General features: G+C 51.5%; 1 protein-coding gene across 1 annotated transcript; it reads left to right on the top strand.

Moving 5' to 3' along the window:
* The first annotated feature begins 13,451 nt into the window (after positions 1-13,451).
* On the top strand, positions 13,452-15,059 carry FOXD3 (forkhead box D3). The gene has a single exon (XM_048945742.1). The coding sequence runs from the start codon at positions 13,462-13,464 to the stop codon at positions 14,647-14,649; it is 1,188 nt and encodes a 395-aa protein (XP_048801699.1). The 5' UTR covers positions 13,452-13,461; the 3' UTR covers positions 14,650-15,059.
* Positions 15,060-15,961: the final 902 nt, after the last annotated feature.

Genomic DNA, 15,961 nt, shown 5'->3' with positions numbered 1-15,961 from the left:
CAAAGCAATGAGCTCAGGAGGAGAATTTCAGCTTCCATTCAAGGTAATTATATATCTTTTCTGTTCAGACACTACATTAAGGCTGCTGGATTGGCTCGGAATTTTATCTTTAATTTCCACTTCTCTGTAGTGTGGACTCCAGCCAGGGGTCAGGCAGAACGCTGACAAAGGGCCTCATTCACAACCAGCAGCAGCCCCTCCGCTGTGTCCCAATACCAAAGCAGTGGGGCAGTGACAGGGGATGAACTCCAGGCCTGCCCTGAAGCCTCTGCTTCCTTCTAACACTGGACTTGCACGATTCCCTTGCTGTGTGCAGAGGACATAGCAAGATATCTGCCCCACGCTGCCCAGCGAAGGTGCTAGAATTCATTGGCCACCTGGTCGAGCTACAAGCATCCCTGTTCACTGCAAAGGTGTTGGACTAGAAAACCTTTACATGTCCCTTCCAGCTCAAATGACTCCCTGACCGTTTAGTGCAACCCTGCTGCTGTGGACAGAGACATCTCTCTCCAGATCAGGTTGCCCAAAGCCCCACTCAACTCAACTTTGAACATTTCCAATGATTTTGGACATCCATGGCTTCCTAGAGCAACTTGTTCCAGTGTCTCTCCTTCCTTGTCATGAAATCCCAGAACTGTAGGAGTGAGGGGTCATACAGTTGCTAGGTGGGGAGCAAAACCAATGTGGCCATGTCCCCACCAAACCACTGGGGACAAGGGTGGCCATCAGCCCTATGGATCTCTGTGTGCCACTCAAGCAGGTTCTGGGTGCAGCCATGCTCGGTAGTGACAGGGCAAGAGGAATGACCTTAAACTAAAAGAAGAGAGATTTATGTTAGAAATAAGGAGGAAATTCTCCTCCACAAGGTCAGCGAGGCCCAGGCACTGCTGCCCGGAGCTGTGGCTGTCCCATCCCTGGAGGTGCCTGAAGCCATGGATGGGCCCTGGACACTGGGCTGTGGGAGCTGGCCTTGCCCATGGCTGGGGTTGGGATTGGATGACCTTTGAGGCCCCTCCAACACAAACCACACTGAGATTCCACAATTCTATAATCCCATGATTGCTGAGCAGGGCAGGCAGTGGTGAGCAGAGCTGTGTGCCCAGCCGGCAGCCAGCCAGCACCCAAACAAATGTCTCAGGCAGCCATAAACCTGTTGAAGGAATAAATTAGCTGTACAGCAAGGTTATGCTTGGGGAATGTCTCCACCATGGCAAAGGTATCCGCTGTACCTGGTGATTAGGTTTATATTACAATGTGGCTTTTAAGGCTCGCTGTGTTGAATAAAAATTTAGGCAATTAGCGATCTTATTTCTTAGGAAGAACTGCTTGCTATCGTATATTAACACAGATTTTGCTCAATTAAAATTGTTCGCAGTCAGCAAAAACAATTTCTGCACTGTAATGAAATAATGAAATAATTATATGCAAGGGAGGACTTCTGATCTTTTTAATTATTCTATTCTTCATTTTTAAAAGGGCTATTTGAAAACGCAGTCCTGTAATTGATTGCTATAAATCAGTCAGAAACATTCTAAGGATCATAAATATTCTAACTTTTAAAAGACAAAGAAATGCTAAATATTCAATGAAATCCTTCAATATTCAGCAAATTTAATCTAGGGTAAAAGGATAGACTGCTCTTTTGAAAATAAAAAGTAAATTTGTTGTCCTGTGAAAAATGAAATATCTTGAATGTCAGTAACAGAAATGGAATTAACAAGAGATCTTTTTATTGTTTTTTAAGGTCATTAGGCTGTGAATTCTATAATTATGGAAATTGTCAGTCCAGTTCTGTGCAGTGTTTGCTCCCATCCATAAGGTATTGGAATGTTCAATCAGTCTCTCTCGTGGGAAAGTTAGGTCATAACTGTAAGTGTACCAGCAAAATTGAATTAAGCAAAGAGATTTCATTAGTATTTATAGCCAGAAGGCATCTGTAAAAGTACAGGGCAAAGAAGTTATGTGGAAGTCAAAGGAGAAAAAAAAATGGGTTTCTGGTGACAAAGGCGAATCTGAAAGAGATATAAGTGTATAATGAATAAGAGCTATTGAGCGCTGCTCCAAAGAGGGAGTTGCAAAGATGTCAAATATTGATTTTCTTGTGTATGCCTTTGGACTACATATGTAATTGTTTGGATTTGCTGTCTTCATGATACAACAATATTTGTTGTTGAAGGTTAAAAAGCAGAGTGTGAAACAACCCAAAAAGTCTGAAACGTGTCGCAGAATTACAATAATTCCACCAGGAGGATCTCTCCTGCAAATAAACATTTTTATGACAATCCGAAGCGTTCGGCCATTGAAACTACTGCTCCCATCGTATGCAGCGCCATCGAACCGTGCTGCGCTTATCGACTGAAAACAAACAGTTTGTTCCTAATGAGTTTCTCCAACTTTTCATACTGGGAAATATTCCGTGATTGAGTAGATGCTCACAAAGTGCTCTTTATGCTGCTGTGTATGCACACACCGGCAGAAAAAATGTTTCCTCGTATGGGAGTTATTTATATATGAATGACAAAACCTCTCTTGGTCTTAATCCAGAACTGAGACTGTATTTCCTGATTCCAATTAATGCCTTAATTAAATAAATCTCTTGACATACTTTTTAATTCTGTACAAGCAAGCACACAAGTCACCTTAAGATTCTCCTCTTTAAGAGTTACAAAAAGCTGACATGATAGCTCTTGATATTTCTATACAAATTGATATTGACCCTTTGGAGTGACCCAATGCATGGGACACTGTCCGTGTGACCTTCACAGCGGTGCGTGGGGCAGAGAGATCTTTGTTGGCACTGCTAGTGATGGTGGTGTGATGTGGGGGACCCTGCAGCACCCAGAAGCAAAGGAAAGTCGGAGATAACCCACTGAGGTCATTCAGTCTCCTTTGAGGTGGTCACGTTTGGAGCTGGGGCCTTCGTTTTCCAAAGAGATGGACTCAGCAGAACCTAATGGGGTTTGACCTTCGGCTGTTGAACGAAAATGAAGAAGCCCAGCTGTAAATAAGAGCACAGATGGGATCAAACTCCTGGTGAACCCTGGCCTTGCTGAAGTCAACATCAGCCCTGATGCTCTGCGGGGCTGTGGGTTCACCCACTGCCTGCAGAGTGAGGAAATGGCTCAGTGCCTGGCAGCTGAGTGAGATGTGTGTACCATTCACCTGCCCACAAGAGTGAGAAGCACCGTCCTTATGTGTTCCTAATCCAGGAATAAGTCACTTCCATGCTTGTGTTTAGGGAATAGCATTGGAGAACTTCATCCCTTGCAGCTGCAGTGCAATGAACTCTCCATATGAGCCCACATGGAGAGCACTCATCACCTCCCTAGGATAAGGCTAATCATAAATGAAGTGTGCACTTGCTAATCTTAAGTAACAATCCTTCATAATGGGGCATGCTCAGCACCGACTGCTATGGCACTGAGGCAGCCATCTCACCTCGCTGGGAGGCCACAGGGCGTGCAGAACCCCAGCCCTACATCTCATTGCTGAGCAGGGCTGGCAGTTTTTGGAGCCCTGCTGTCAGAGCACAGCATTGCCTAAGCAAGCATTAAGAGATTATGGTAATCGTAGGTGTGCTTATTCCAAATAAAAGGTTTCATTAATCAAGCCATATTGAGATAAACCTGTCAGTGGACAGAGGAAACTAGAAATCAAACGCTGTGAAAGTTCTGACAGATTGTTAAATAGAAACCCTTTAAAACTGAATTTAATTTACTGTGATATTACAGATATTTATGCATCGATAGGCAAGTGCAGATTGAGTTCGGAGGTCAGCTTCGGTGCTTGAAAAATAAACGCGCAGAATGAAACAAAAGGTGACAGTTACCTTTGTCAGAAATTACGGTTTATTAAACCAAATATGGAGCTCTCACCTGATCTGCTTGAAGCAGAGAGCAGAGCAGGGTTGGGCGTGATCCAACGCGGGAGATCGGTGAACAACTCCTTACAGAAAACACGGGCTGTGCTTGTAAGGTTTGAGGGATGAAATCCAGCAGAGGAAGGCAGGACCGGGCAGAGCAGCAGGGAGGCAGGCAGCAGCCGCATGGGGCAGTGAGCGCTGAGACCCTGGGGCAAGTTGCTAATTATGTCATTAAGGTGCAGCTCCTTGTCTGGCAATGTGTATTTGGCTTCTGTACCTTCTGTATTGAATTCCTCCTCTTGAAATGAGTTAAGCCTCTCCCATCTCGGAACAGCGGGAGAAAGATGAGTTTAAGGAGAGGTTTCCATTGGAACTGGACAAAGCTGTTGGCCAATGGAAGTGCCATCACTCCCTTCCATGTCGTTCTTCCAAGGAATGAGCAGTCACTGAGGTGGAGTGGAAAATAAAACGTAGCTCCTCTTTCAGAGGGTTATCTATATGTGTTTCTCTTTCAAGAGGAGGCTGCAGTGGGAAGGGAAAATCTGGAATCAGTTGTGCTTCAGCTCTGCCAATGCCAAGGGTTCTGCTGGCTCTACCAAGCATAGGAGAAGGACCTGAATACAAGCGGTCCTAAGTGAAAGCTATGTTGGTGCTATATGATAGGAATATATTTATCAGCCAGACTTACATGAGATCATATCTAAATCCATGGCTCCAAAATGTGCAGTATATTACATTTCACACACATAAGAAACATGTGCAACATGCAGGGCGTGTTAGCTCGAGCTGTATGTCCTTCCCAAAATGACAGCCTGCAAACTCCTCCTCAACTCAAGGAGATCCATGCAAATAATGACCACCATGGCAGTGAACTCATCAGCAAAGTTGGTCACGTTGGTCAAGCTCAGCTTTCTGAGAAGATGTCCCATTTTTCCCACAAAAGGGATTAGGGAGCTGTTTTTCTCAATGGCTGTACTGAAGCCCAAAGGCAGAATGTGGTGATGAAGTCCCAGCCACGTGCCCACTACACTCATCATCTCCTGATGTGTGAAGGTCACACCAGAGCTGTGTTCACTGCATCTTCCACACAGCAGCGACCATTGCTCCAGGCTGAGGTTCACTAAGAAGTGGAAATAAAATGGTAAAATCTATCAGGAGGAAGCCAGGAAGGAAGGACAGTCATGTTTCATCTACACAAAGATGAAAATTTACCTTGCAAATTTTAACAAGACTTACCTTGGAAAATGAAAATCTAGCTCAGGTTTAGAATAGAGTTAGCTCGAAGCATATATTTAAGTCCCATTAATTTACATGCTTTAAGTGCTAAGCTGGAAACATGGGCTGGAGGGCTGGAGGAGCACCCAGGAAGCCCACGTGTTCACCCCTTGTGTGGAGGAGAATCTCAGAGGCTAGAACAGAGCTATGGGCTCTTAAACAGAGGCAGATCCCATAGGGCAGAGGACTCATGACTGTGTTCACCTCTGTGTTTTGAGACCCATGGCTTGAGAGCCATGCGTTGGCTCTGCTTGCTGACAGTGAGCATTAACTCAGTTTTGGTGGTGAGCTAAAATGAACAAATGAGCTCTGAAGAGTAATGATGAGTTAATGGAGCATCTTCCCGAACAAAGGAGGGAAAACAAAGCAACTGGAAAGCCTGGAATAAACCCAAGGGAATGTAAGGGTGAATCCTCCAGTGGGTGATGGACAATCCTACCCAGCCCATCGCCACCAGTCCGACTCCAGGCTGTAGTACAAGGAGGGCTCTGGTCCCACACACATCCTGCTGGTGGTTGCATCTCAGTGGACTTTTCCAACCTAAACTATTCTATGATTCTGCAGCAGAAGGCGACAGCAGCCCTCCGTGTTGCATTTGCTGAGATGAGTTTGCAAACCAATTAAGATATTTTGGCAAATGTTGAGGTGCAGATTTCCTCTTGATGGATCATTCCTGGCTTTTTTTTCTTCTCTCCTTCTGGACAGGTAAATGTTTCTTGGTCCCACAGATGTATTATCTCTCTGTTTGGTCACATAGAACCCATTTCAGCCGCCTGCTGAACTCCTTCATCATGTAATATTTCAACAAGAGCCCCCTAATAAACTTTATTTACGGACTCTAAATACTGCCTGATGTGCTCAATACACTCCGTCATCACTTTCTGAGCTGGAATTCCTCCTGGAAAGCTTTTGCACCTGGGCAAAAGCAGGAAATTCAACACAAAAGTAATGTCAGCGTGGCTGAAGGAATAAGTTGCCAATGTGTGCTCTCATCCAGGCACTGTCTGCAGTCCCTCTGAGATGCTCCGGAATCAGCAGGGTTTTACAGCACTCTTTGGAAGGCATTAAAATACTTTAATAAAATGTTTAATAAAGATTCCTCTAATAAGATGAAGGATCTAAATTGAATTCACTGAAGTACTCTAATGGTCAAGATTTGTGAGGAGCGGCAAGGAGCAGTTCTGCTGGAAATGATCCACATTGCCCCCTCCAGATAAAAAGTAAAAGAGAGAGAGAAAGAAACAGATTTTGGCCCCTCAAGCTAGATTTTGGGCAAAAAAAAACAAAACTTTTTGGTTCTGAAGCTGCCAAACCTCTTTCCAAGATGTTTGAGGAGAGCACAACTGAAGCCAAGCTACCTCCATTCTGCCTTTAGGAGGTGGAGGAGGAAAATGCTGGAGTGGCTCAGACAGGGGCTCGGGACCCTGGTGACTGCTGGCTTGGTCAAGACACGAAGGGGCTTTGCTGTGTTTGTTTTCTTAACCAAAATGAATAAACAGAGTCCCCTAAAATGCATAATGGCACTCTCCAGACAGGGAGCTACCTGGCTTAGCAAGCGAAGAGCTGCTTGGGGAGGTTTTGGAAGAGAGATTATGGACCTGCTTGCATAAATACCTAGCATGGGCTTTAACCTGCATTTTGGGTAAAATTCAGCGTTGTGCAGAAGGCCCATAAAAGGCCCACGCAGTGCTTACGTGCCACCAAGGCACCATTTGGCGGGCGCGATGCCTGCGGATGGGGCTGCGCGCGTTGCGCGGCGCTGGAACTCAGCGTGTTGGGGAAAAATATTAGCAGAGCGATTTTATGAACAGCAGTGATAACTCACTGCTTGTCTGTCTGTGTTTGTTAAAGGGAATCGAGGGTGTTACACGTGAGCCGGAGGAACGGCTTAGGAAAATATCCAGGAAAAATAATAGAGAAGTGAAGCTTCTGCCCACCCTGAGATGTGGCAGAGTGCGCAGAAGGGAGCTGCTCCCAGCTGGGTGATAGCATGCATCCCAAACAGCTGTGGGTCCCTCAGCTGTGCTCCTGCAGAGGAACATCTCTGAGTTCTGAACGTGTTGGTTTTGTGGTGAGGACACGACAGGGCCGTGCTGATGTCAGCACAGGGATTTCTTCACATCCCTGGGAATCCACTTTGCTTCCCCTCCACCTCTTGCATCTCACTCAACAACTGAGCAGGAAGCTGTCCTGCCTTCCTCACACCTCCTCCTTACCTGCATGGTGATAGAAGCACATTTAGCAGTGGGTTGGCATGAACTTCTGCCACAGCCACTCTCAGACCCTCATTTCGGGTTGTGTCCCCTCTTTTTGGGTTACATCCCCACATTTCCTGCCAATTACACCACATCTGCACCATCCCTTTGGGCTGCAGTTCTGCATAGATGAATGGGAAAAGTTTATGTCACATTGATTTATTCCCCCTTCCTCAGACAAATAAAGTTGTCTCCAGACAAAATACAACTTCCCTCCTGAGCTGCTCAGGCCTCCCCTCTGCCTCCATGTGTGGGGAGACCCCTGGGTTTGGGAGGAGGAATGAGGTTGGGCACAGCCCCCATCCTGCAGGTGAGGATGTGGCCCCCAGCCGCCCATCAGTTTGCGTAGAGGGCAGACTTGTAACTCGAAAATCTGAAGAATAAATGAATCTTGATTGAATAACTTTCCTTTCTCAAGTCAGATGGCAGCTAAATGTGCAGTCATCTTCTGCAGAGGGCAGTGGAGTTCCCCCAGTTTGCCCAGCAGTTATGGTGTATTTGAACTTATTCCATGAACTTTCCTCTCTCCATGCTTGTGAAGCACCAAAATCTCTAAGCTGAACTGAGTTCCACTCTTCTGATGATTTTGTTTTATATTGTGAGCCCCACAAAGCCACATCCTGGGGACACCTGAGCACTTGTCTTGTCAAGTCATGGGGACCAGAACACAGCCAGCAGCATCCACCCACCTAAAGGAAAATGAAAGCTGAATTCATGCCAATTAGTGGTTTTACATACATGCTGCCTTTGGTTAGTGCTTGGATCCTACCTGCAAGAGAGAAGCAGGCAGAGTCTCAACAGGAGACCATGTTGTGAAAGGAAGGACTTTATTCCCATATTCAATGATGTGGGCACATCCATACCATTCCGTCTCCCTCCATATGAATCCATACCCACCCATATCCCTCCATATCCCTCCACATCCATCCACACCCCTCCATACCCATCTGTCTCCATCTATGTCCATCCATATCCCTTCATTACCATCCATCCCCATCCATGCCCATTCATAGCCCTCCATCTCCATCCATCCTCATCCATACCGTCCATATCCCTCCTCACCCCTCCACACCCCTTCATCCCCACCCTTCCCCTCCATACCCCTCCATAAACCTCAATCCCCATCCATACCCCCCCCATAAGCCTCCATCCCCATCCCCATCCATCTATACTCATCCACACTCCTCCATACCCCCCACCCCCAACCCACACACCACAGCCCTGTGCATGACCTCTGTGTAAGTCCTGGAGTGGAAGCTGGGCCTTGACTTCCCAAGGGACAGAGTCATCTGCAGCCGTACAGTGCAGAAAACCTGCCCCTGATGAAACCCACACGCAGTGAAACCCACACCCTCATACCAGCACTCAAAACACCAGTGCATGCAGACAGTGCCAGGGTTAGGCAGCCCCACACAGGCACAACTCCCACGGCTGCGTGGCTTCGGCTTCCCCCAGCTTGGGTTTCCCTAAAGGCGAACTGGGGCTAAATAATGAATCGATCTAAAATTAACCAGAGGAATGGAAATGCTCTAAAAATAAGTGAGCAGCTGCCATGGTCGCAGCCCCCTGCTCCCGTGGGGCCGGGCTGGAGGAGGGGGTTCAGCCCAGCCCCGATTTATGCGGCTGCGCTGTGCAGGCAGCGAGGGGGCATCTGTGCACCATGGTGTGCGTGGAGCCCCCGAAACTCTGCTTTGGCTGCTCCCAAAGCCGATTTCAATACATGTATCCATCCATACTTATTGATTTATTTCCGTTGTTTTACATGACAGCATTCTGGAGCCGCCGTGTCGCCTCTCGGTGCCCCCATTCGGGGGTGCGGAGCCCGAGGATCGGGGCAGCCCCGGCGCTGCGGTGCCGCGGGGCAGAACGAACAGCAGCCGGCCCCGCACAGCGCTCCCGCGCTCCCGCACTCGCTGTGTCTCGCACCTCCTGTTTTTTCCCTTCCTGCTCCACGCAGCGCTCCCGTATTCTCTCGGCTTGTCTCTTTTATTCTTTTGTACTCTGGCGCGTTGTCCTGGCCGGCAGCGCGATTTGGGGGATTGAAGAGAGGAGAGGGGGGCTGAGTGGGGGGGGGGGGGGGGGGGGGGGAAGGGAAGGCTTTGTAAAACGGGACAGATAAAAACGAGCGACATCATATTGTTTGACAGAATGATCCGAAATGATCAAGTGCCTTCTCCGGAGCTGGGGGGGGGGGGGGGGTCGGGGGGGGGGGGAGAGGGTGAATGGTGAATTCCTAAAAAGCGAGAGCGGCTCTTCTCCCTGCCGCCTCCCCGCGCTGCTGCGGCCGCCTACGGGGATCCGCCGCCAGCACCGCACCGCACCGCACCGCACCGCCCCGTCCTCCGCCCAGAGCCCTCGTGCGTTTATTTGTAAGGGGATAAAGAAATGGAAGGGGGGGGGGAAGGGAACGGCCCCGGCTCGGGACCCCCCGATCTCCCGGCGGCGAACGGAGAGCGCAATTTCCGAGAGAAAGGCTCGTTTTGATTAAATCTGACATGCTGCTGCTAACTCCATGCTAATGGGAAATAATTAACATAATAGCCATAATTAAAAGCACGCTAACAATGCCATAAATTTATCACACAATTTTACTAGCTTTCTGCCCCTAACTGCTCTCTCATCGTTAATTAAACGTGTTGCCTTTCGCGGAATGGATGTTTATACATTTCCAATACAAATAAATCCGAAACCGTTTTGGAAACGGAACCGATTTGGTTTTGCACTGAGCAGACCCGGCTTCACGGGCAGGTTGGGAAAGAGAGAAAAATAAATAAATAAATAAAAAGAAGAAGAAGAAAAAAAGAAGAAAAAAAAAAGAAAGAAAGAAAGAGAGAAAAATAATACCCAAACACGTAGAAATAGAGGCCTTGGGGGAAAATAACAATAATAATAATAATAATAATAGTAATAATAAATAAAATAAATAAATAAAGGGGGGGGTGTATGAGAAAGGGCCCCAAAATGCGCATCTTTTGCGGACAGCCCGGCCCGACCCTCCGACCGTGGGGATGTGGGGCTCCCAGCCATGTGTTCGCACGGAGGTTCCCACCCGATGCGTTTCTTTCGAGGCTCCCACCCCACGTAGTCGCTTTTGGGGTTGTCCTACCCGACGTCTTGATTTCGGGGGGCTCCCACCCCGTGTATTTATATGGGATCCCCTCTAACAAAGCGGTGCCGCTTTAATCCAGGTCGGGGCAACGATTCCTGTAACCCATAAGTGAAAGTCAGAGGCTCTGGGAGACGAAAGCGGACACCTTCGGTTTCTCCTTCCTCTAAAACGATGACAGAGGCAGAAATGCCCCCTCTGCCTCTCCCCGACCCCAGCTCAGCCTCCGCGTTTATTTTTAACTCTCCTCGCGGCCGACATCTCTCTTGGCCGTATTAAAGCCCGATGGAGTTGTAATTAATTTTTCCCTCTCTATCATAACTTCTCCCATCCTCCTCTCCCCGCCGCTCGCCGCGTCTCTATTTCCCTCCGTATCGATCCGGACGACACCGTTTGTTTTTCTCCCGTTGAATCCATCCGTCCGTATGGGCGCCCACTCCTATCGCTGCGGTGGTGTCACTCGTGGGGGTTCCCAACCCCGCAAACGCTGCTGTAATTATTTCATCCCTCCTCAAAGCGCGGCCTTAAACCCTTAAACCCTGCTGGATGCGGGCTCGGCTCGGAGCCCTTTTTCCCAGCGGATCGTTGTAGGGAAAGTTTCCCGTTAAGTGCTCCCCTGTATAAAAGCTTTTCTCCTTCTGAGCCCGCAGCGCTGTGGGGTTGGAGGCTCCCGAAGTTCTCCGCCGCCGCCCGGAGCCCCGCGGCCCGCACAGCCCCCGGGGCAGCCCCGTCGGGGGGGACGGAACGGAGCGGGGATCGGCACCGAGCGGCCCGAATCGAGGGGAAACGCCGCGCTTCTCGAGCTAAGCGCCGTAATTAATGGGATGAATCGATTAATTTGACTTTTATCGCGTCGAAGAAAAAGCGCAACAAATGAAACAGGGGGAGCGGAGTTTGGTCTTTCTCCTCACTTTTACACCGGGGAAAGCGATGCGGGACGGGGGGTTGAAGGGGGGGCAAATGGAGGGAGCGGAGTGCGGGGGGGTGCGGGGAGATGGGTGGGGAGGGGCGGGAGGTCCGGGTGTCCTGCAGCGGGAGGGGTTGGATCATTTTATTTTATTGTATTTCATTGGGTTTGGGTCTGTTTTGTTTTTTTTTTTTTACTTTTTTCCCTTTATCTTTTTTTTTCTTTTTCTTTTTTTCTTTTTTTTTCTTCTCCATCTTTTCTTCTTTTTCCCTTTTTTCTTCCTTTCTTTCTTTTATTCCTTTTCTCTTCGTTTTCTTTTTTTTTTTCTTCTTTCTTTCCTTTCCCTTCTCTTTCTCCCTTTTTTCTTTTATCTTTTCTCCCTTTCTCCTTTACCATTTTTTTTTAATTTTTCTTCCTTCCATTCTTTTTCTCCCTTCCTTTTTTTCTTATTTTCTTTCTCATTTTCATATTCTTCATTTCTTCCTTTTTTCTTTTTCTCGTTTTTTTTTCTTTCTTTTTTCTCTTCTTTTTCTTTCCTTTTTCTTCTTTTATTCTTTCTTTTTTCTTTCCTTCCTTTTATTTTCCTCTTATTTTCTTCCTTTTTTCCCCCCTTTTTTTCTTCCCCACAACCTTTCCTCACCCACCCCCTCCCCTCCCGCACCATTCCTTCCCCGTATTCCCTCTCAACCCCGCCACTCATGCGGCCGCTGCACCACCGCGGACACCACCGCAGCCCCCGACCGCGCAGAGCCTGGATCGCTCCGCAGCACCGCCGGGGCTGAGCGGGCAGAGGGCGGCCGGGCCCCCCCGCCCGGGCCGGGGCTTACCTGGGGCCGCGGCAATGCGCTCCTCGCATTCACCCACACTCCCTCATTTCCTACTTTTTCATATGCTAACGTTCTCAATGATTAAGTCGTTAACACTTCTGGGGAAAAACAAAATAAAGAAGAAGGGGAGGGAGGAGGGGGGAAATGAAAGAACAAAAAAAAAGAAGAGGAGGGAAAAAAAGAAAAAAAAACGGAAAAGAAAAGATAGGGGGAAAAAAAAAAAGATGAAAAAAGGAGAAAAAAAATACGAAGAAAAAAATAAAAAAATAAGGAGAAAGAAAAAAATCAGTCTAAAGGCTTCTTTATTTATCATTCCCTTCTGTTATTTTACGTCTTTTTTATTTCTCCCTGCAACTAATCTCACAGATTAATCAATGGCCACCTCCGAAGCTCCGCTCCCCGCCGCCGCTGTTGGAAAAGCCCGACCGGCCGCGGGAGCGCGCAGAGAAGCGCCGTGGGAGCGCGGCCCCGCGGCTGCAGGCGCCGCCAGCGCCGCTCCGGGCGCGGCGGCCCCGACGGGGCGGACGGGCGGAACGGAGCGGAGCGGCCGCGGCTCTTTGTCGACGGCGCGGCGGCACTCGGAGTTTTGCGTGACTTCACGGCGGGGAGCCCGACGTCACGCGGCCACGTGACGCCGCCTCCGAGTATATCTTTAACGGGAAAGTAATCTATCAGGCAGTCCGGCCCGCCGCGCCGCGCCGCCGAAGTGCCGAGCGAGGCCCCGCGCCGCCCCGCGGCCTCTGCCCCCCGCCCCGCCCGGCTGCGGGACCTCCCTCCGCCCGACCGAGGGGGCGACCGACCGACGACAACAACAACAACAACAACAGCAGCAGCAGCAGCACCGCCACCACCACCAAAAAAAAAAAAAAAAAAAAAAAAGAAGATTTCTCAAAAAAAAAAAAAAAAAAAAAAAGCAAAGCAGAGCACGCGAAGCGAGGAGCGAACGGCGGAGCGGTGCGCGGCGGCGGAGGGGCCCGCGGGCGCGGAGCGGTGGAGCGGAGGGGCCCCGCGGGCGGCGGGCGGGAGGCAGCGGCGCCGCCCGAGCCCCGATGCCCGGCGGCCGGAGCGGGGCGCGCAGCCGGAGGTGACCGGGGGGGATCCCCGGGAGCGGAGCGGGCGCGGCCCCCCCATGCCCCGCGGGGACGGCGCCGCGGGCGGCAGCGGAGCCGCGCGGGTGTAGCGGCCCCGCGCTGGGGGAGAGGGGCGCGGGGGCGGCCCGCGGAGCGGGGATGACTCTATCGGGCGGCGGCAGCGATATGTCCGGCCAGACCGCGCTGGCGGCCGAGGACGTGGATATCGACGTGGTGGGCGAGGGAGACGACGCGCCGGGCAAGGACGGGGACGGCGAGGCCCGCAGCCCCGCCGCGCTGCCGCGGCTGCCGCTGGACGAGGCGGCGGAGCCCGGCGAGCCGGGAGCGGGCGGCGAGAGCGGCAGCAGCGGCAGCGGCAGCCCGGCCCCGGCGGGCCCCGAGGGCGGCAGAGGGGGCGGCGGCGGCGGCGGCGGCGAGGAGGGGGCGAGCGGCGGGGGAGCGGCGGCGGCGGCGGCGGCGGGGCAGAGCAAGCCGAAGAGCAGCCTGGTGAAGCCGCCCTACTCGTACATCGCGCTCATCACTATGGCCATCCTGCAGAGCCCGCAGAAGAAGCTGACGCTCAGCGGCATCTGCGAGTTCATCAGCAACCGCTTCCCCTACTACCGGGAGAAGTTCCCCGCCTGGCAGAACAGCATCCGCCACAACCTCTCGCTCAACGACTGCTTCGTGAAGATCCCCCGCGAGCCCGGCAACCCGGGCAAGGGCAACTACTGGACGCTGGACCCGCAGTCCGAGGACATGTTCGACAACGGCAGCTTCCTGCGGCGGAGGAAGCGCTTCAAGCGGCATCAGCAGGAGCACCTGCGGGACCAGACGGCGCTCATGATGCAGGGCTTCGGCGCCTACGGGCTGGCCGGGCCCTACGGCCGCCCCTACGGGCTGCCCCCCGGCGCCTACCCGCACCCCGCCGCTCTGCAGTACCCCTACATCCCGCCCGTCGGGCCCATGCTGCCGCCCGCGGTGCCGCTGCTGCCGTCGGGCGAGCTGAGCCGCAAAGCCTTCAACGCGCAGCTCGGGCCCAGCCTGCAGCTGCAGCTCAGCAGTTTGGGGGCGGCGGGCTCCATCGTGAAATCCGAGCCCAGCAGCCGCCCGTCGTTCAGCATCGAGAACATCATCGGCGGCCCCGCCGCCAGCTCGGCGCCCAGCGCGCAGACTTTCCTGCGGCCGCCCGTCACCGTGCAGTCGGGCCTGGTGGCCCACCAGCCGCTGGCGCTAGCCAGGACCACCGCGGCCATCGCGCCCATCCTCAGCGTGCCTACCAACATCATCGCGGGGCAGTTCCTGCAGCCCCCCGCCGCCGTGCAGGCCAAGTGGCCGGCGCAGTGACCCCCGGAGCGGTGACCCCCGGCACGGTGACCCCCCGGACGTATCTCTGGGAAACGGCGGAGGTCGCTTTCGGGGTTTTTATTTTTCTAACAGAGGCGAAGTGACGGTCGCGTTTAGGAGCCGGGAGGGCTTTCGCTTTTTTTGAAGGTTCCAGCGCTCCGAGCGGTTTTATCCGAAATAAGCGAACGAACGGGGAAAAAAAAATGTATAAAAATATTAATAATAAGCGGGGGAAATTTTAAATATTAAACGAACGAACAACAACGAAAAAATAAGAATTTCGGAGGAAAAAAAAAAAAAGGAGGAAAACGCTGTCGTTCTATTATAGAAGTCTGTTTATATATGAATGAATATATGTATTCTAAATGTTATCCCTTCGTGTTGTACACAACTTTGTAAATAAATTTTTCAAACGCTCCGCCCGTGTGCGTGTGCGCGCCGACACCGCGGCACTGCGCTGCGCTCCGGAGCCGCCGCTCTGCGCGTAATGTCCGCGCAACCTCCGCGAGCAGCGCGCAGCCGGTCCGGTTCTGCCCCCCGCTCCTTTCCAATCGCTTCCTAACAAACCCAAACTCCGATTCCCGGGCAGATCTGAGGGATCCGATCCGCGCCTCGTTGTGGTTTTGTTTGTATTATTGTTATTTATTATTATTGCTATTATTTTGATTATTATTAATTTTTTTTGTCCCCTAATTGTAGGAATTAGCCGAAGCCCAACGCGCTGCGCCGGACCGTCCCCCTTTCCTTCCCCAACCGGAGCGCTGCGGTGCGGCTTTGGCGGCTGTTTCTGAGCGAAATGGCTCTCAGGAAAGCTTGGGGCGATCCGAGAGTCCGCGGTTTCCATTGCGGGAGGACGGCATCGCGGAGCGGCGGCACGGCGCCGAGCTTTCGTTTGCAGCGCCGAGTGCCGGGGAGCGGCTCCGCGGAACGGGAACGGCCTTTTTTAGTTCGTTCCGAAGGGGCGGCCGCGGGATGGAAGAAAAAACAAAAACAAAAACAAAAACCCACGACATTTCTTGTGCGGTTTTTGTGGCTGAAATCACGGCGGTGTTCAGAGCCGGGTTCGGTCAGCGCTGCTTTGGCCGTCGCGAGTTTCGTTTTGGCCGCGTTCATTTTCCGCCCCGATAAATCCGCGGTGTTCGTTTCGGGACGGGGAGCGCGGGAGGAGCGGGATCGCAGCTCAAAACAAAAGCCAAGTGTCCTCGGCTCTGCCGCGGGGCTGTACATGTTATTTCTCCCCGAAGTCAACCTTCGCACCTCCGCACATCCCCTCCGAAACACAGCGCGCGGCTCCGCCACTCGGGAACGTTCC

Source organism: Lagopus muta, chromosome 5 (assembly GCF_023343835.1).
Source record: "Lagopus muta isolate bLagMut1 chromosome 5, bLagMut1 primary, whole genome shotgun sequence".
In the NCBI taxonomy this organism is placed as follows: Eukaryota; Metazoa; Chordata; class Aves; order Galliformes; family Phasianidae; genus Lagopus; species Lagopus muta.
Note: the sequence above shows the minus strand (reverse complement) of the source record. Positions and strands in the feature narration are given on the sequence as shown.